We start from the raw sequence: 21,381 nt of genomic DNA, 5'->3' as shown, positions 1-21,381 counted from the left end.
TCCAGAACAATGCATAAGAAATAAAACAATAGGCTGATCGCTGATATGGTTAAATGTTGTTTAAAAATGACTTTTAACCAATTCAATCACGTCGAGAGTGTGATTCCACATCCTTGAAACTGTTGTGTTTGTGGTTCCGTCTTGTTTCGTCTTGTCGGTGAATGTACTTAATGTTTTGACTTTTGTTTTGCTTTTTGAAAATAAATTAAATATGAGTGATAGTGATGGGGAAAGAACCAGTGGTGGTTCAGTAAAGACTCCATAGAGTCTTGGGAAAATGAGAAGAGTTTTAGAGGGTAGCGAACTTTAAGTATAAAAGAAAAAGAGTTTGCTTTTTGCAAGTGTTCAATCAATATATTAAAATAAAATCAGGAAAAGAATCGCTGATAAGCTATTGTAACTCCAAAAACCACATCAAATCAGCGAAGACTAGTATATAAATCACAAAAATCAATATAGATTGTGTTAAGAGCAACACGAGGCTAGATAAGGATATTAAGACTGGTAAGTCTAGTAAGTATGTTTTCTTTAATACAAATCGTTTATTACTTAAATTTTTAGCTGAACTTCGTTTGGCTGGACTTATTGCTGAACACAATTTGCCCTTTCTACTAATTGATCATTTGTTCCCACTTCTGAAGACACTATTTCCGGATTCCAAAATAGCCGTTGGGATTTTTCCGCAAGCCGTAAAAATTAGGTATTTAGATTTTTATGTGCAAAGTTGTAATCAAATATTTACCCGGTTCCCGATGAAAAATAATATTTTTAGCAAATTTGAATTTTTAAATCCGCTCTTTGTAAAGAATGGAAGCTTTCCTTCAATAATATAATTAGCACTTCGTTTTCTGAATTTAATTAAAGACAACGAATTGCAAAGTCTTGACCATGAATGACGTCATCTAAACAACACTGAAATATAATTTGATGATAATGTTATTTTGTTTTGGAAACAAATTAAAAATATTAAATATGGAAGCGAAGAGTATACATTTCCAATAATATCTACATTTGTATTTTGATCTATTAACTCTTCCAGACTATTCCACAAATGTAGAGATACTTTTTTGGCCATAAATTTAATGAAGACAAGGCAGAGTACTTAAAAATTAAATTCCTCATCTGTATCAGGACTTTTAAATACCAAACAATAATTACATAATAAAGATACATGTTTTACTTTTCCTGTACCAAATAACTGCCTGACAAATTTTAACAATATAATGTACTTAATGGATGATGAAACGGAAGCTTAATTTTACGTAAGTACGCTTACCAAAAGAACCTTTATTTTTGACAATATCTAATACTAGTATTATTTATGTTTGTCTAAAAACGTTTAACAAATTTTTGTTTATTTGAGTATTTAATTGCACTTTACGATTTCTACCGAAATTTTGCGATGTTCTCTACCGCTTTTTATTTCAAACACCTGGCAACGTGGCAACACTTTATGAAACATCAAAATTGACATACATGTCAAAACAAACTATCTGAACAATCTCAATACAATTTTAAATCTTTCAAATAATTAATTATATTCTAAATGATTTATAAAAAACAGAAATAGTTTCGCTCAAAGTTTACATGTTGTTCTTTGTTAATTATGAATACTTTATTTGGCCATAAGTTACATTTGAAGTGCATGACGATTGTGTTGATATTCTGTATTGTAAGAATACATTCCACTAATTCAGAAGACTTTTGTTTTAAAAATGAACAAAATTGTTCCCTAAGCTCAAAGTAAGTTACTTAACAAAACTTCATTCATCAGTTTATTTTACTAAAATGTTTTTCTAGTAGATTCAATGAAGTACAATTAATCTAAACTATTGTAATCTTTAATTGAATTTTGTTCTGAAACTCTTTCTTTATGACATGTTAAAGCCACTAATATAATCCTAAATTCCTTAATAATAAAAAATCACCTAAGTTGTAAACAAACCAATGTAATTGTTTTTCTTATAAGAAAATATATTAAAATATAAAATGATACTCTAAATACATATTCATAGAATTCTAACAATGATTTTGGTAGTGCAAATATAACATATGTATAAAATGAAAGATTCAAATGGGTTTGGTTAAAATTTTTTATCTCAGAAAGTGTTTCTAGATGTGATTTACTTATAAATATCAAATTAACATAAACTCTTTTCAGGATTTTCAGTTCCTTTTTGTGAAAAACCTTATTGCACACCCCGAACCTTATTTTGATATAAAACTAATATTTGTAGGGAAAATGAAGAAAATAAATCAAAAGTCAGTGGGGATCTCCACAGGTGTAAACAAAAAATGAAGAAAATCACAAACATTGGGAAGAAGTTTTGTCTAGTCTAATGGATCTTAACCTACAAAAGATGAAGACAGTCACAGGAATGGTTACTAGACACTGTCAACTGAGGAAAAGCCCCTTTAACATACTTAAAGTGCATGAACTGTGGTACAGGAAATGTAAAATTGAAAAGGAAAATGCCATATATGGCCTTTGTGATTGTACTACTACTAAGGATTTCCACAGTTTTCACTGTCTTCCTTCACTCAACCGTTTTCTCCAATTTTCCCTGTCATTCCAGTCTCCATCTCGCAGGGTTCTTTTCTCCATAGCCTCGTCGATTTCATCTCTGAATGACCTTCGGGGTCTTCCTCTCTTTCTTCTTCCAATCGGGCTCCATTCTGTGATTTTGTTTATCCAGCGTCCTCTGTCCGCTCTTCTGACGTGGCCGTACCAGGATAGTCTCTTCTCCTCTATATAGTCGATTATGTCTGATTGCACTCCCATTCTCCGCTTAATCTCTGCGTTTTCAATTCTGTCTCTTTTTGTAAGTCTACAGCTTCTCCTCAGGAACTCCATTTCTACTGCTCTTATTCTACCTCTATTTCTCTTGTTTATTGTCCAGTTTTCGGACCCATATGTCAGGATACTTCTTGTCAGGGTATTATATATCCTCTTTTTTGTCTTTATCGTAATGTTCTTATCCCACAACACTGAGTTTAGTTGTCTTATACAGTTTCTTGTTTGTCTCAGTCTGTTGTTTATATCTTCTTCTGTTGTTCCCTGGTTCGATATTATGGTTCCTAAATACTTGAATTTATCTGTTCCATTTATTTGTCTTCCCTCGTCTATCTCTAGGTTTCTCATATCCTTGTTTTCTGTTGTTAGGTATTCGGTTTTCTCTAAGTTTATTTCCATTCCGTTGTTTTTATATTCTTCTTCTAGTTTTCTCAGCATAAAGCTGAGATCTTCTTCATCTTGTGCGATGACTACTTGATCGTCGGCAAAACTTAAGGTGTATAGGTATTCGTCTCTTACTGGTATGCCCATTCCTTCGCACTTTCTCCTCCATGGTTTGAGTGTCTTTTCCAAGAATATTTTAAACAGAGTAGGGGACGTAGCACAGCCTTGTAGAAGTCCTTTTGTCGTCTTAAATGGATTGTAGGCTTTATTTCCACATTTAATAGCTACTTTGTTTTCTTTGTATAGCGCTTTAACTGCTTTTATTAGTGTTTGTCGGATTCCGAGATCATTCATTGCTTCCCATAATTTGACTCTAGGTATTGAGTCATATGCTTTCTTTAGATCAACAAAGGCCAGATGGACCGGTCTACCTTTTGCCATTTTCTTCTCTATCAGTTGTTCTAATGTGTACGTATGATCTAGGCATGATTTTCCTACTGTGAACCCTGCTTGGTCTTCTCCAATTTTTCCTATTATTTCAGTTTCTAGTTTTTCCTTAATAATTTTCCCGTAAAGTCTACCTACCGACGAAATTATACTAATTCCTCTATAGTTTTCACATTTTTTCCTGTTTCCTTTCTTATGTATGGATGTGATGTATGCTTGTGTCCATTCCGGAGGTATTTCTTCTCCATTTAGTCCTCTTTCGAACATTCTATGTAGCATGCAGAATAACTTTTTCGTTCCGTTTTTAATTAGTTCGTTTGGTATTCCTCCGGGTCCTTTGGCTTTTTTGTTCTTCAATGTCTTGATTGCTCTCTTAACTTCTGCCAGGCTTATTTCTATCTGGTCGTATGCCCCATTTCCTGCATGTTCTATATTCTCTTCCTGAAATTGGGGACGGTTTTCTGTAAGTAGTTCTACGTAGTATTCTTGCCACTCGTTTTCACTAATTTTGCCGATCTGGGTTTTCTCTGTCTTATTTCGTTTTTTTGTGATTGTGAAATGCTTAATAATACATGTATACACTGGTAGAATAAGTATCAATCTAGAAGGAATCCTTTGTGATGTGATGAGTAGCATTATTTAATACTTATTTGTAACTACACAATTATGTTCAAATTATACAATGTAAGTTGTGTAATTGGTTTTGAACAATTTCCATTACTCACATTAAATGGGTAATTGATACTTTGATTAAATGTAACAGTTGGCCAGTGAGTAAAAATGTTCATTGCTAAAAGAGTTTTAGATGAGATATATATTTCAGCAGTATATGGATGGACAAAACAATTAAAGTGAGAAAACTAGAATCCCTAGGGTATATTACTAGGAATGAGAAGTATGAAATGCTAAGACTTATCATGCAAGGAAATATCAAAGGTAAGAGAAATGTTGGCTGAAAGACAATTTACTGGCTGAGAAACCTTAGAGAATGGTATAATTACAGCTTAGTAGACCCCTTTAGAACAGCTACAAATAAAGTATGGATGGCTATGATGATAACCAACCTCTGGTAGGAGAAGAAATCACAAGTAGAAAAAGATATATTAATATAGAATCACTATTTTAAATAATTCTGGTTCTAATTAACTATAGAGCCATGGAAAAAACCTAATTGGAGTAGTCTGTGTAATAAAAATGGCTTGAGCTTTTAGCTTGTTCCATAATAAGTATAACATACATAACCTACTTCATTATTCACAATTTTCTTAATACTTCTTCTTCTTTAGGTGCCGTCTTCTTAGCGAAGGTCCCTATTTTGGGCTTTCCTTATTAAACTTTGAAAGTCTAATCCTGTCCAATCTTTGATGTTGCGCAGCCAGGTCATTTGTCGTCTACCTGGGCCGCGTCTGCCTTCTATTTTCCCTTCTGTAATAAGCTGAAGGAAGTTATACCTGTGGTGTCTAAATATGTGTCCAAGATAAGACGTTTTACGCTTCTTGACAATTTCTGTGAGTTCACGTTCTCTATGCATACGCCTTAAAACTTCTTCATTTCTAATGCGGTCAGTCCATGGAATTTTAAGCATACGACGAAATACCCACATCTCAAAGGTCTCTAAACGTCGTAACGAGGTGACTGTTAACGTCCAAGCTTCCACGCCATGTAATAGTACACTATATACATAACACTTTATCATGTGGTATAGTAGGGACAAATCAAGATTACGGGTAGTGAGTAACTGTCGCATCTTTAAGAAGGTGTTTTTTGCCTGTTCTATTCTACATTTAACCTCTTAATACTACTTTAAATAATATATGTTTATACAAACAACCTTTATATTAACAATGACAAATCAAATGTTGTTTCCTCACATTTATGGTTTGTAAAATGGCTGAATTATCAACCAGCATCATTTAAATGTAAATTTCACAACACATTCAAATTACTGTACATAAAGATACTCAAAAAGAGTACAAGGAAGAATTGAAATATTTTTGTTTAAAAAATGTACATAACTTCAAAAATTTCAAACTTTTTTGTTTAAAAAACTTACATACATGTTGAACATATCTTTGTATACCTAACATTAAATGTCCTGTTTTTCTATTGTAGGCGATATTTACTATATGATGTTAACAGACCTGAAGGGTTCAATCTAAGAAGAGATGTCTATATGCGTCTTGCTGTCTTAGCACATAAAATGAGACAATCATCCAATAGTGAATTGAATTCATTTTCTTTAGTCCTCCCTCCATGGTCACACCTAATTCACTGGACTTATAGAGACTACCCTGAGCAAATCCCATGGGGACTTTATTTTGACATAGAAAGTCTAAAAAAATTTGCACCTGTAATAGAAATGTATGAATTTTTTGATAGTGAGTAATTCTAACATTTTATTATCATGCTAATACTGTATAGTACACACCATCTATATTTTTCACACAGAAATACTATTTTTTCAAAAATAACCTCCTTTAATTGACCATTACTCATTGTAAATAACTTGTTTGTTCACTCAATTGGAATCTTCCTGTAGATTGGAAAAAACGTGAATATTAATACAGTTAAAAATATTTATTGATAAAAAATAAAAATCTCCTTTTAGTAATAGCTTATTTGTCATGGACCGAAGGCGCATTTGTCTGACAACTTTACTCTCCAATGAATTGTAATATGATTCAAAGAACCTAAGTGTGTCTTAATTCATATGTCCATGACTCAAATGTAATTTTATTGTAATATTAAAAAAGTGTTGGACATTGTAGACTCTGGATATATCATACTATTGGGACAGTGAAGTTCGGTATCAACTGTAGATATAAGTTTGAGGAAAAGTATAATCCAGAAATTTAGGTCGATCTGTATAAGTTAGTCTTTAACAATTATTGATTTTGACGACATTGGGATGTTGTAATTATTTAATAAATATGATTTTTCTTCAATACATGCTGTAAGAACCTATTTTCAATTTATGTTAAATATAATGTTCAATTTATGAATTAGGTCTTTGTGCAAGTTTACCAAAATAATATACTTATCTTAAGGTCAGGTTCCTCCAAAAAACGTGTTTTTTTTTAAATGAATTTTATTTATAGAACAAAAGATATTTGAACATCAAACTTTTTACAGGTGAAAGTACATACATTTAACTACATGAAATTTTTTTTTCTTTTTTTCAAAATGGCGGCTCTGAAAGTGGCTGCTCAAACGTCCAATTGAGTGGAGTGTCATCATTTCTTGGAAAACGAATTATCCGAAAGCAAAAAACAAAATGGTTTCATATTCTGTATTGAATGGCTATAGTCGGTACTAAAATGAAACATTTTCACCGAAAAAAAAAACAAAATGGCGGACTTTTGAATTTTTCGACTCCTTTTTTTGCAATTTGAATTGTTTATAACTTTTTTTAAATAATAATGAATATTTTTGGTTGTATTACCGACCATAGGGAGACATTTAAAGAGTAAATAGCTGTCTGTTTAATTTTGATGAGTGCAATAGTCTCGAAATACCAGTGATACTTAGTTGAAAAAAGCGGTTTCCAGAAAAGCCTATAAAAGTAAACAGCTGCCGTCACCCGGCCCGCTTGAGTGGTCGGATTAACCGCTTGGAGCGCTTCGCTCTCTCCTCTTCCCTACCTACTTCAAGGTCGCGTGGGCCTTGAAAAATACTCGTGAAAGAAGATGGTAGCAAACAGAAATATATAAAAGGAGGGAGATATATGGTGACACTTACTCTTAGAATTTGAAATCTCGGTCGATCAGTGGATTATATAAAAATTTCACAAGGATGTCGCCTACCAACTTCGAATTTTTGATCACTTTAGTGGGTCCAAAAATTGGTTGAGAAGATATAAGATGTAGAAAAGCTATCTCTGTTCAAGAACGATTAGCAGTCACGATCCGTTTTTTTGGCGACCGGAGATTCTTTCACTCATCATCAATTTCATCAATTAGCCTATATTTGTCCACTGCTGAACGTAGGCCTCACGTAAAATTTTCCACCTATTTCTATTTCTATCTTATTTATTCTTTCACTAGTTTACAATATATAGAAACAATCTACAAGTGTCATAATTCCGGAAGTATCGTTTGCATCGTTTTTTTTATTTTATTATAATATCTGGGATTTTTTATATCTGAGATATTTTATAGATATTTTCGGATACGCAGATGACATAGACATCATAGGTAGGTCCACAGAATCTCTGACTGAAGCATTTCGGTCGTTAAGAGCATCTGCACACAGAATGGGACTAAATATAAATGTTCAAAAGACCAAATATATGTGTTGCACTAGGTCAAGCAACCCGATACCTACACGAATAATAATTGATGACCTAGAACTGGAAGGTGTTGACACCTTCATATACTTAGGGTCGCTGCTAACCAAAGATAACAACGTCAGTGAAGAAATCAAAAGAAGAATAGTGCTCGCCAATAAGTGTTACTATGGCTCATCGAGTTAGAATCTATGGAGAGGGCATCACGTGACTAAAAACGACCTCACTTCGGCCATATTGTTTTGCCACTTTTGACAGATCGTATATGTTTATTTACGTTTCTTGTTTTTCGAATATTTTTAGTTTTGTAATACTTTTATAGAAACTGTAATAATATATTGTGATAGTGCATAATAATGGTTTCTTGTTCTCAAGGTAGTTGCAGTGACAGAAGCAATGTTAATAAAAAATGTTCAGGAATAACGTTCTACAGGTTAGTGTACAAATATGTAAACAAAGTAATGGCCCGTACTTCAGAGAATAAATTAATAGTATTTGACTGTATTAATTTATCTTTATGTATAATATATCGTGTTTTTAGTGTTTACCGCGGGATAAATAAATCATAGTTTATTAAAAATGTATTGCACTTTGTAGATTATGATTAAATCTTCTGAATAACTAGTCATATTTTTATAGTAGTTTTAATATTATTGAGTCCGGCCATGATCCCACCGCCATATTGATATCACAGTTAGCCACGCCTACCTACGCCGTTTTTAGTACATACTTTAATATGCTCCTAGCTTCTCCATAGATTCTAACTCGATGCTATGGCTTAAGAAGACAGATGGCCTCAAAAATGCCTAGAAAAATTAAACTGACTGTATACAAAACACTAATAAGACCAGTGCTAACATATGGTTCAGAAACTTGGACACTAACACAGAATGACCAAGAATTGCTCAAACTTTTTCAGCGAAAAATACTAAGACGAATATATGGAGGCATAAAAGAACAAGGTTTGTGGCGCAGGTGTTACAATTTTGAGTTGTATAGAAGATTTGGAGAACCTGACGTTGTAAAATTCATTAAGGTAGCACGCCTCAGATGGATAGGTCATGTAATCAGACGAGAGGAAGATGCCATAGTCAGAAAAGTTTTTGACCGAAGAGGGCCGATCGGACAACGAAGAAGAGGAAGACCGAGACTTAGGTACCAAGACAACCTAGAAAATGATTTGAAGTCTATCGGAATTAGGGCATGGAGAAGAGTTGCCAGAGACAGGGCGAATGGAGGATTGATCTGAAAAAGGCTTTGGCTCATAAAGAGCTGTAACGCCACTGATGATGATGATCTGGGATTTTTTGTATCCCAAAATATATTTTTCTCGATAATTTTCGATTAGCATTAAACTATTCTCCTCGGCCCATTCCATCTTGACGCCCAAACTGCAAACAACTACGAGAATGAATAGAACGGCGAAAAAATTCGCAAACTAGTTCAGACTTGAGTTCAGGGCGTACGGCGTGGCGTTAGCGTTTCCTTTGATGTAAAATCAGTCACCGACAATCAGTAAAACGCTAGAATGTCACTTCGTTGACGCGTCGAAGTGCAGTACGCGCTTACATGATACTGTACACACTTGAGAATGCGACGTGGTTCGACACGGCATTCGCAGCAGATTTGTACCCGGCTTAGGAGTATTTTCTAACAATTTTTAAACATTTTTTTTCGATTTTTTGAAAATTGTTTGGAGGAACTTGGCTTTAAGGATAGCTGGTCAAAGTTACTGGAGATGGTCGCTTAAGACATTTCAAAAAAGAGTGCATACATTGGGTGTATATGCTAAAATGCGAATCGGGGTTTCATATTACATGTGCCAAATGAAAAAAAATCACTCAAGAAGCATGATCTAGTTCGGGTGCTAGTCTTTTGCTTTCGGATCCATGAGTGTTTAGAGCATATGTGTTATGTTCTAAACATTCTTCTACCCCAAGTTATAAATGACTTTGTTCTGATGCAAGATAATGCCAAGATTCACAGTGCGAGAATCATTCAACAGTTTTTAAATGAAGTAAACCTTCCTGTAATGGATTGGCCAGCATTGAGTCCAGACGAAAACCCAATCGAACATGTTTTGTACATGCTTGACCGAACGATACGAAGTCGTGTTCCTGCCCCTTTCACCTTAAATCAGTTACAAGAGGCTCTTTTAGAGGAATGGGAACTTATTCCTCAACAGGACATTTCTCATTTGATTTTAGGCATGCCAAGGAGAATTCAGGCAATAATTCGAGCACGTGGAGGAAACATTCATTATTAAAATCAGTTTGTCCGGTCACATGATTTAAGTTTTCAATAATTGAGCGTCATTTTGTTACAACATTTACTTACGTTTTTTTCCTTAATTTTTTTAAATTGTTATCTACTGAAACAGTTTTTTCTTCAAAAGTTAAATTTTTATTAGAAGTTAGTTTAAACAGTTTGATTCGTTTGTGTTTAGTTTTTATTTTATTTTTTAAGTTTTTATTTTAAAAATGCAAGTGCTCCGTTTTTCGTGTTGGTGAGTGTATGCTATTTAATCTCAGTCTTTTGATATTTTCTATCTGCGTCCCATTTCATGTTCTTGTAAGATATTATTGTTGTTCGATTATTTCTGGTTAACATTGGCAATTCTACTCTTTTTATTTCATATTAATGATTAGTTATGTGTTATATTTTATTTTCAGTATATCCAAATAAATACACTAAAGTAGTTATTGATGAAGTATATAACCTGCAACATTTTGAGGATATGTTCGAAACTGGAAATTTCGAAGAAAGAATGAATATTGAAAAATGCCAAAGAACGTATGATAAAACTTATTTATTTTACAAGAATATAACAGCTAAAGACGTTAAATGCTTGTCGTATCATGGACCAGCCACGAAACTGACAGAATTGTTTGTAAACACCAGTGCCAAGTAAGCATTATTGTAAGACGATATTATAAAAAGTCTAATACTAAAGAAACATGGAACATATCTCTTATATAATTTTTTTTATGAAGTGTAAAACGGAGTAGAATTTGATGTCGATAGTCCAAATACTTATCGTGTGTAGATAATATTATGAGTTGTTTCAGATGTTTTTAGTTTATTTCACAATTGTGGCTTTTTTTTTCAAGCAATATTTGATTAAAGCTAAGCCCCGTATTTATAGTCGGTACTCAAGCTCGTGCTTGAGCACGTGCTCCGCCAAGTCGAACTTACGTCAAAGACTCAAAGTCATGCTCAAGTATTTGTTGTGTTCTATAAACGATACTTCGTGTATTCTCGTACAAGATTGATCTCAAGCACGAAAATTAGGGATTTTAAGTAAATTTGATAGATGGCATCCAATAAAAAGAAGATTCTGTCAATTATTATCATTGTCACCAAACTTTATTTAAATATTTTTAGCGCCAAATTTAGCTTTATTGAAGAAGAGGCATGTTGTGTATTAAAAAAATTAATTTTTAATAAATCATTTTAAGGTATGTAATATATTATAAAAAAATATGCATTCGAGGGAATAAATTTCAATTATGTCGATTTTTAGATGAGCGGACATTGTACTAAATATGCAGTGTATTCAACAAAAGGAAAGGTGTTTTTAATCCAGCTGGTAAAGGAAAATAATACTGTAGAGAATAAAAGGACAAACGATGCTTCCTTAATGAAAAAAGAAGGGTTGGGAGTACAATACAGCGTATTATATAACTGACAGCCTGAGGTAGATATATTAAGGACTTTAGAACAGCTACGAAAATTGTAAAACAAATTGAAACAGAGGTAAAATACTTTTATTTATTCAAGCAAAATTTTTATAGTAGAAAATGCAGAGAAACAACAGCATGCTGGCTACAGGTGATGGCCCTTTAAAAAAGCCAAAGCCTGATGTAGGTATGGAGTTTGTGAAAGTTGCTGTTCCCGACATATATGTAAGCATCGTCTGTCCTTGGGACAACACAGAAGTATTTGGAAGAGGTAAATTTACTATATTTTCATACTTAGATAATTGTAGAACAAAAGGAGGCCCACCAGATAGGAGGACATATAAGTTTAATTACTGTAACATCAGAATTATCTGACTCCATCCATTGCTTTTCCAGTTCAAAATAAAGAGTTGTTATGTATGATAATTTTGAGAAATCTTACCTGTACATATAATAAGAATTTCAAGTAATACTTGTAATATGACACCTGTTGTTCCTATAGAATATGTCAATGTGCTTCAAATGGTAAGTAATCTTAAATATACTTATGGCAATATATAATAGTAATAACAAACACTACTACTAATGGAGTAGTAGCTATTATAATTGCAAATAAAAAACATTCGCCAAAAAAAGGTTTGAATTATTCCAAAGTTTAATAGTAATCTATAGTTATGGATTTTTAAAACAATCATTTATATAATAACTATTCTTATTTTGTACTTAATGTATTATATTGAAAACTGTTAAAAATTCTAAATGTAAATACTAGTACTAGTATGTAGTATTTTGTACTTAATGTATTATATTGAAAACTGTTAAAAATTCTAAATGTAAATACTAGTTTTGGTTATTTTTTTTTTGGTGATTTTGTTTTTAATGGTGGTTGTAAAGCGATTATTATATTATTTTATATTTAACAAGCCTGATATTATTCCATTTTTTAGTTTTATAAATTGTTACTTTCAAATTTACTTATCGTGAAGGTTTATAAATATATTTTTAAATAAAGAATACTAATATTTTAAACGTGTAATTAATTTTATATTTGATAAGGAAAGGTTTTGTGAAAGGAATAAACACTTATTTAAAAGGAGAGAGACAACTCGAACTCAATAAAGATATACTTGCTTAAGTTGTCTGAGTATAGTATAACCCTCATTTATTTTAAATTAAAATATAAAAAATACATTTCGACATATAAAATAAAAAGGAATATATTTAACATAGGTATTCAATAATATAAAGAACATCCCAGAGGTACTTTTCAGTGCGTCACAGTTTTTCGATTTCTTTCTAATGCATTAAGTTGTATGTGACGGACAAAGCGGTAGTTCCGTGATTAAACAGAACTATATTGCAGCGTTAGAATAAGCTTACATACATAAGCGGTTTTTTCCTAACCTACATCTGATTCGTTGATATTTAGATGCGCGCTTTCTCTAGCCAATCAAATACGCCTATTACTGACAGTTGACGTAATACCAGAGAACTACGAACACAGTGTTGAACGGCAAGTAACGGCTGTCGTTCAGGTCAGTATTTTTGTAGATTTGTAAATAGTATTGGGTGTTTATTTGTATTTGTGATAATTTGTGTAGTGCCAAGATGACAAGATATAAGGAAAAAGAACAAGTGCTAATATTAAAATTGCTTAGATATTTTCAATTGGAAAAGGAAGCTGGACAAACGTTATTACCAATTTCTGCTGTTCGTGAAGTAAGTTGAAAATTACCCTGAAAATAAAATTTTATTAACTTATTTACGTTTTATTTACTGTTTATTTCAGCGTGTTGCTGAGGCGTTAGAAATTTTTTTGCCAACTATAAGGCGATTAGCAAATGAAGGAATCCAAAAATATTCTGATTATACCAACAAAGTAATCCAATCCAAGTAGCAACTAGTTGTGAACCCAACTTGATTCTAAATAAATACCAACATACCGTTAGGACTCGTATATACGGAATGTTTAGTAAAGTAGTTTAGTAGTAAATTATATGAAATAATTCTCGACACACCTAATTCATTGTATGACGTCATAATTAATGACGCACTGAAAAGTACCTCTGGGATGTTCTATATTCACATTCTCATGCATAACATTGTTGAATAAAATGTCTCCTAAAATTTAAACCTTGTTCCACATCATTAACATTTCTATTTTCTGGCACATCAGTATTTTCTAGAAAATCATCATCACTATTTATAATTATTTTCCTGTAAACAGATATTGCAGAGTACTGCTGTAGCACTTATTATTGCAAGATATGTATTTAATTTGATTTCTAGGCTTCATTGCAGACAGGGAAACCATATTTTCCAGGTTCTAAATAGCCTTTTGGCAACATTTCTTACATGTGCACTATTATATCTATTTTGTTCATCATTACCTAAAAAGATATATCTATCAAATAACCTATTTTTTGTTTAGCCCATTATCAATAAATACCTTGCTTTAATGCTGGAGTAAGTAGATAATGCCTGTGCTGCATGCATATTCACTATTCATAATAATTCACCTATTAATAATTCTGGAATTTGTCCTCTTTCCTTTCTAACTCTTAATCAACTTTGATCAAATATTAAGCTGCCATGACTGGATGTTGAACAAAAATATCCATAATCTCAAAAAACAAAAAAAAATATATTGTATTGAAGCGAATTGGAAATAAATATAAATATAAACCATATAAACAAACAAGTTAGGTTAGGAACCCGTGCTCAAGGCAGGTGGATCCGATGCTTGAGCACGAGCTGTCATTTTTGTGTACTCAAGCTCGATTTCGTGCTCGAGATCCGTTTATAAAACACAAAAACGACTCAAGGTCAACCTCAAGCATCGACCGATACTTGAGTACCGACTATAAATATGGGCCTAAGACACAAGTAAAAGTTAAAATATATTTAATTATACACAATGTTGACTATAGTCACATTTAGATACATACTTCCGGTTACATTGACTGCTTTAAACTTCCGTCCTAATGCGTCTGTTAAATCTGTATACTTACAAATTTGCAATAATATTATGTATTATTTTCAGAATTATACTACTAAACCATGCAGAGGTAACACTTCATGATTTTTTTGGAAGTAAAGTATATTGGGAAGCTAGAAGAAGTATGAGATTTAGCAAGGAACTGAAACTAATTGCAAATGAATTTAGAAAAACTGTTCTAAATTCAACAGATGCATCGGATAACACTCTTCTTCCTGAAATCTGGACTGATGAAAAAGTACCAATTTAATGTAAATTTTTAGTTTATAGAGTATAGCTTCTAGATTTATATACAATTTAAAAGCTTGTCTTCTCAGATATAAACTCCTGGACATAAATAACTAACCACGCTTGCTTTAATAACTTATGTATTACCTTAGCATATACGATTATCTGAGTTGCAAATTTTTAAAACCAATAATTTTACTTTATCCATAAAACATTCAAAATAAACAACTATAAAAATAGCAAAAGTTTTAACAATAGAAACCAATATAATTAATTGGCTAAATTCACATTAGTACTTTGTGAACACTCTTACTCCTAATTACCACATTTATATGCATTGGCAAATAAAGTAAAGCTTTATTAAAGATATTGTTTAATTTAGGTCTGTGTGAACTAGGAGCAATCATCACTTGATTTTGGTTGTCAGCTATGATACTCCGACCTCAGATCTTTTGTGATGATGATTTCGTTACAGAATCACAATTACAGTCTGAAAAATGTCAACCACCTCGCACTGCTACTTTGTGCCGAATGGCATCTTTGGCAGCGAATCTTTGGACCTAGGAATTCCGAAAAAACTCAGCCTATTTAGAAGTTAATAATACATTAGTACATTTCTTCTTCTTCAGGTGCCATCTTCGCGGCGGAGACTAGCTATTCGGACTTTTGAGACGGCTGCTCTGAACAGTTCATTTGATGTACATCCGTACCACTCTCTCCGGTTGCGCAGCCATGACATTCTACGCCTCCCTATGCTTCGCTTTCCTTGGATTTTTCTATTTCTTTATACATCCTTCTAAGAACCTCTTTGTTTGTGACGTGTTCTGTCCACGATATTTTCAGAATTCTTCTATACACCCACTGCTCGAATGATTCCAGTTTTTTCATTGATGTCGCATTTAAGGTCCAAGATTCTATTCCATAAAACACAGTCGAAAAAACATAGCACCTCGCCAACCTAACTCTTAGTTCCAATTTTAAATCCCTTGGACATAGCACTCTTCTCATTTTGTTGAAATTTGCTCTAGGCTTTTCTATTCTGATTTTGATCTCCTAAATGTAATCATTTGTGGATCCTGTGGACTGTTTAATCCTTGTTCCCAGATATGCATATTTGTCCACTTGTTCGATTACATTTAGAGTTACCATTTATTCTGTATGTTTAAAATGTAAAAGTGATGAGTTAATTTCGTTCATGTATTCAAGTCATCCACATCCACAAATTTTTATATTCATCTACCTTCTCAAGTTTGGTAAGTCATTCTGTTTTGTGTTTGTGATTTTTAAATGCCAACAATAATCACCCCGTATAAAAAAAAATTAAACAGTTTCCAGTCTCAGTATTCGAAATGTGTTTAATACTAGCATGTTATCGCGATTAAAAGATACTTGCCTATCATCAATCATGCTCAGGTATCTGCAAATCCAACTTTATAGAAAACCATAGTTAGTCCAGACGGGTTAGACGAAAAAATGGCCCAACCTTGCCTGGCGAGCTGCCTTAAACTTTATTATTCTAACCTCTAGTGGGCTTCAATAGTAGCGTAAATTTAAAATCACGACTGAATCGTTGCGTTAGCCGCCATCTTGAATTTGAAAATGAAAAAGGAGAACCGTTTTTGTTCAATATCTCCGCCATTTTCAACTTTTCGACAAAAATGGTACCGACTGAAATTGTTGCAACTGCAATTTTCTATAATTTCTTTTTTACAATTTTTTTCGTGCGGTCGATATTTTCCGAGTTTAAGGGGGAAAATTTTGATCATTTTTTTGCTGAAATCAATATTTGAGGTCGTACGTATGCGGTAAAGGCGTGAGCGTAAGACCTTGCTGGGTCAAATGCTATCCCGACTGGACTAAGTGTATTAGTATAATAGAAAACCGTAGTAGTAGCTTACTTTGTTGTTATATACTCTGATGGAATTAAAATAAAACAATTTCGCACTTACTGTGTTCTGTAATAGATGCAATCGCGTACAAAGCAATTTGTGCTGATAACTATTCTGAATTCATGTTAGTTGACGTAGAAGTATTAATGACTTGTCTTGACTATTTGTAAATATACAATTCAGTACGTCGGCTTGATCAGTTCATTTCGATTTTGATTATAATTCTACATCATGGGAGTATTCTAAAATGCCTTGGTGGTATTTCATTGTAATTCAGCGTGGAGCGAAGTTCGCGCCCTATCGTAAGAAGAATGTTCCGCATTGCACAAAACAGAACACAGTGGAGGCTGTCTCGAAATGGAAGGCGGACAAGGGTTGGTTTTCACTGCATATCCGTTTAGTGACCAAAGAATTGCTAGCCTAGCCCACTTTATAACAGGCAGGTCTGCGGATGCTTAGCCCTCACGAAGTGGTTTATATCCATCCTGGCGAATAGATCGGTCGGTACCTCCGGGGAAGGATATCCTGACTAGGATAGATACCTATCGCCACTATAGTATCTGATTAAGAACTAGATTGACAGGCATGAACTTCTTCGAATACATCGACGATGGCGTTGTCCTGATTGCCGTTCGCTTTTTGACAATAATCTGTGAGTTCATGCAAATAGAAGATACCAAACATAAAAGGATAAAAATCGAAGATAAAGTTCGATTCAAGCAATGTTGGACCTCCAGTTTGTTGGATAACACACTTATAGAAGGTTCTGACACACACAACGTGCAGTGGGCAAGATCTAGCCACAGAATTGTTTACTTTGTATTGTATATTCTTTTTTCTAATAGTAAGAAATTTACTTATTTTTAAAGTACCGCTACTAGTAATCGTAAGCTGCAGCTTAGTTTGCGGAATTGTCTCTTCTTCTTTATGTGCTATCTCTGTTTGGAGGGTTGATAATCCTTAACGTAATCCGCACCTTTGGTAACACCGCCCTGGATAAATAAACTGAATTATATCAAAACTAGTCTCTAAAGTTGTTACAACCAGGAAACAGGTCTCATTCCTCAACTTCTTCTTTCTTGTGAAGCAAGTTACGTTCACAAAAATGTTTAACTCACATGAGATGTCCGATATATGGTAACATTCTAATCTTAAAGGTGTTCAAAACTTCCTTACCCTTTCTCATCCTTCTCAACACCTCGATATTCGTGACATGATTGTTTTCAGCTCCACAAAACTTACTATTGAAGATCGTCTTTAGAATGTTTAAAGCTAACTGATAATATTAGTTTTTTATTGATTTTATTTTAATACTTTAGTTTATACCTGATTGTTTTTTACCTTTAATAGGTCTAATTTAATCTTTAGGTCTATTTAATCAAAATTTTTCTATTCTAGCCAAAGCGAAATGCAATTGGAGGACCATATGTAGGCATACATCTTAGAAGAAGAGATTTCGTCAGAAGTCGACCAACAGAAGCTCCATCTCTTGAAAAAGCCGCTGATCAAATCAAGAAGGTTTTAAATAACCTCGATTTAAAAACTGTATTTGTTGCTACCGATGGTACTCAGGAAGGTAAATAATTTTAATTTTTGTTGGAGTATACCTACCTTTACAAACCGATGCTACAATTTTCCTTAAAAAACCCATTTTTCACATGTTACTTTCACCTTTATCAGTTAGTTTTCTGTATCTTCCTCATTGCAGCGAAATGTGGTAGATCCTTTGCAATGAAAACATAAAGACCCTTTTAATCCCAATTCTACTACTACTATCTGTTCACAGCGTTCTCCGACGCCTTCCGACTCCTAACCGCCATTCTTCTCTATTTAACCATAGACCTGGAGGGATTTCTCTTTCCTCTAGTTCTTTTTCAATTCCCTGTCTCCAGCTTCTTCTCGGCCTTCCTCTTTTTCTTCTTCCTTGAATCCCAATTCAATGTCTTTAATATCGTTACCTTACTGTTTAAGGGTTTTTGTAATTTTTTTACAGGACAATAGTTTTGTCCTGTTAATGATAATGCTGTTAAGGTCTTAGGTATCATAAATTCAGGGACTATGACTATGTTTATGTTTTTGATCTGTACGTTGGAACTATCCTTATTCAAGTTTTATACATTTAACACTTTGATTTTCTTGATAAGTTGGTAAGTCTCAGGTGTTTAATTAGTCAATTATATGGTCTACTGGCGGTATGTAGGCCTCTTATAACTCTTTTACTAATTGGCAGATTCTTTTATTTGCTATGAAAAATATTTAAATTTGAAAACACTTCTACCGCACTGATGTACATTTGTGATCGCCAAACAAACCCTCTAACATAATATGCTGAGGTATTTGAGTGCCGTATACCTATCGAATACAACGTCTCCAGCTGCAACCCAAAAATTGTTTTAAAACTTACAATATTCCTCAGTAACACTCGACCTACAATTGAAATCGTGTTTAAGCTATAGGCTAAACCAATAAAATAAGAAAATAAATCCATTTAAAACGTACACATCTTTATTCAAGAACGAGTGGATTTTCTACAGCTACAAATAATTTTCAACGAAGATAGGACGCCATTCAAATAGCCCTTAAATAGTACTGTCCACAAGCACACAGAAAATACCAACCACAGGGCCCACACTAATGTTGCTGACTAGCGATGCTAGATATTCACGTCATTCACGATTTCAAAGTTATATCTCTCTTATCGTTATATTTTGTAGGTACCGTAGTTCTGTTGACTTGCTGGGCGAACATATGTTTTGATTTGCTGTAGATGATTAGTTGAGTTGGTATATTGAACTATTTTAATGCGCGGTTTAGACATTTTCTATTAACGTTTTCCCGTACTCTATCAATATCAATTTAGACATAATGTCTGCCTCTATTATATTTCGCAGTTTTTTCTAGAATCGGTTTTAAGTCAAAGATCTTATGGTCAATTTTCACCTGTAAAAATTTTGTGTGTTGAGACTTTCACTCCAATATTCCATTTTCCTGATATGCAACGATTGACTGCAACGATGTTGTCTGGGCTGGATGGCTTGTTGTTTTTCAATTTTTTGGCTGATTTTTTCATATGGTCTATCATGGGAAGTTGCTTTGTGTGATGTGCGCTTGACCAGTATTATATCATATTCCTTTAAATCATCTACCTTCTGTTGAAAGTATCCTTTTAAATACAGTTATTAATAGAAAGTGTAAAAACAATAGCCAATTATAAACTTTAATGGTTTCAGAGTTCAACGATTTAGCAAGTTTTCTTCAAGGATACAACGTAGTGAAATATAGAGCGCCTTCTAAAATTGAGAAAAAATACAAAGACGGTGGCTTGGCAATTATTGATCAAATAATTTGCTCTTATGCTAGGTATTTTATTGGAACCCACGAAAGCACATTCTCGTTTCGAATTCAAGAAGAGAGGGAAATTTTAGGTTTCCCAGTCGATACTACTTACAACGTTTTTTGTACCAGTAGTGGTTGTCAGAAGCCTTCAGTTTGGGAAATAGTTTATTAATATTTATCATCTCATTAAATAAGGATTTTAGAACTTAACAGTTAGCTCTCTTGTTGTACATATAATTAGCTAATAAAATGTACTTCCATTAGTAATATAGTAATTTTTTAAGCCTTTGTTATCATTTTATCTATTCGTATTTATCAAATTCGCCTTGTTAGACAACAAATCCTGCAAATAAGACCAACTTGAATAATATGAGTCATCTGTTTGAACGAGAAATAAAACATATCCAACAAGAATGTCAAGTACACTCATCACTGAGGAGGCTACCGATACTTGTATAATCCTACTTAGTAATTTGTATCTAGAAAGCACCTTTTCAACCAAATACTGGAGAAGAACTTCGTCGACAACTTAAGTAAATGTTGAGAGACCAACACTTAAACTAATTATCCTTAGAAGTGAAATTGAGATAAGTAGTGACATACTTAGTGCAAAAAAAGCACCTGGATTTAGTCTCATTACTAGTAAGATCTTAAAGCAGCTTGCATCACTAAACCAAGCGCAATTTTCTTAAATTGTGGATTATGGCGCTTTCTGGTGGGAAATAGCATAAACCATCTACACGATTTAATCTTCAAAGAAAAAAATTAAAAAATGGTACCTGTAGTAGATGTGATTGTTTAAAATTAGAAACTAAAAATTGCTCAGATAACGAAAAATTAACTAAGTTAAAGGCGCAAAAAATGTGCATTTAGAAGAAGCGGAAAACGCACAATCTAGAAGAAAACTAAACATGACGATGAGCCAAGATCAACCAGAAGTGGAAACCTTTTGGTTTATTTAGAGAAAACTTGTCCCCTTCCGAGAAATCCAACAAATATCGTATATTATAAGCGTCAATTATGTATTTACAATCTTAACCATAGCGGCAGGATAACAATGGTCATTTTTACGCTTGGAAGGAAGGTGAAGCTGATCTGGGAGCTCAGGAAGTAGGCAGTTGTCTTAAAAAACATATTGAAGAAAATGTTACTTTCGCAAAATATGTAATTTTTTGGTCAGACTCTTGTGGCGGCCAAAATTGCAACATCAAAATAGTTTTGATTCTGAAAACGATGTAAGAAACTCATCTTACCTGGTTCTCTCATCCCTTAACTGGTTATAGTTTTTTACCCAATGATTGTGATTTTGGAGATATTGAAATTGCCCTAAAATTTCAACA

The 21,381-nt window shown here is 33.2% G+C and overlaps 1 protein-coding gene and 1 long non-coding RNA gene across 2 annotated transcripts; both read left to right on the top strand.

The window, feature by feature from the left end:
* The first annotated feature begins 1,472 nt into the window (after nt 1–1,472).
* LOC140435053 (GDP-fucose protein O-fucosyltransferase 2-like) lies at nt 1,473–20,329 on the top strand. The gene is made up of 6 exons (XM_072523740.1): nt 1,473–1,743; nt 5,738–6,003; nt 10,583–10,817; nt 14,634–14,826; nt 18,104–18,281; nt 19,936–20,329. The coding sequence occupies exons 1-6, from the start codon at nt 1,607–1,609 to the stop codon at nt 20,211–20,213; spliced, it is 1,287 nt and encodes a 428-aa protein (XP_072379841.1). The 5' UTR covers nt 1,473–1,606; the 3' UTR covers nt 20,214–20,329.
* On the top strand, nt 11,174–11,815 carry LOC140435054 (uncharacterized). The gene is made up of 2 exons (XR_011950107.1): nt 11,174–11,368; nt 11,434–11,815. It is a non-coding gene; the product is annotated as an uncharacterized lncRNA (long non-coding RNA).
* Nucleotides 20,330–21,381: the final 1,052 nt, after the last annotated feature.

Source organism: Diabrotica undecimpunctata, chromosome 2 (genome assembly GCF_040954645.1).
Source record: "Diabrotica undecimpunctata isolate CICGRU chromosome 2, icDiaUnde3, whole genome shotgun sequence".
NCBI classification, from domain to species: Eukaryota; Metazoa; Arthropoda; class Insecta; order Coleoptera; family Chrysomelidae; genus Diabrotica; species Diabrotica undecimpunctata.
This window is presented reverse-complemented; position numbering and strand designations above follow the sequence as displayed.

Excerpts from the sequence above, each read along its gene's own strand:
- LOC140435053 (XM_072523740.1), top strand. The coding sequence starts at position 1,607 with ATGAATACTTTATTTGGCCATAAGTTACATTTGAAGTGCATGACGATT. Across the intron at positions 6,004-10,582 it reads AATGTATGAATTTTTTGATA|TATATCCAAATAAATACACT; the intron begins GTGAGTAATTCT and ends TTTTATTTTCAG. Across the intron at positions 14,827-18,103 it reads AAATCTGGACTGATGAAAAA|CCAAAGCGAAATGCAATTGG; the intron begins GTACCAATTTAA and ends TTTCTATTCTAG.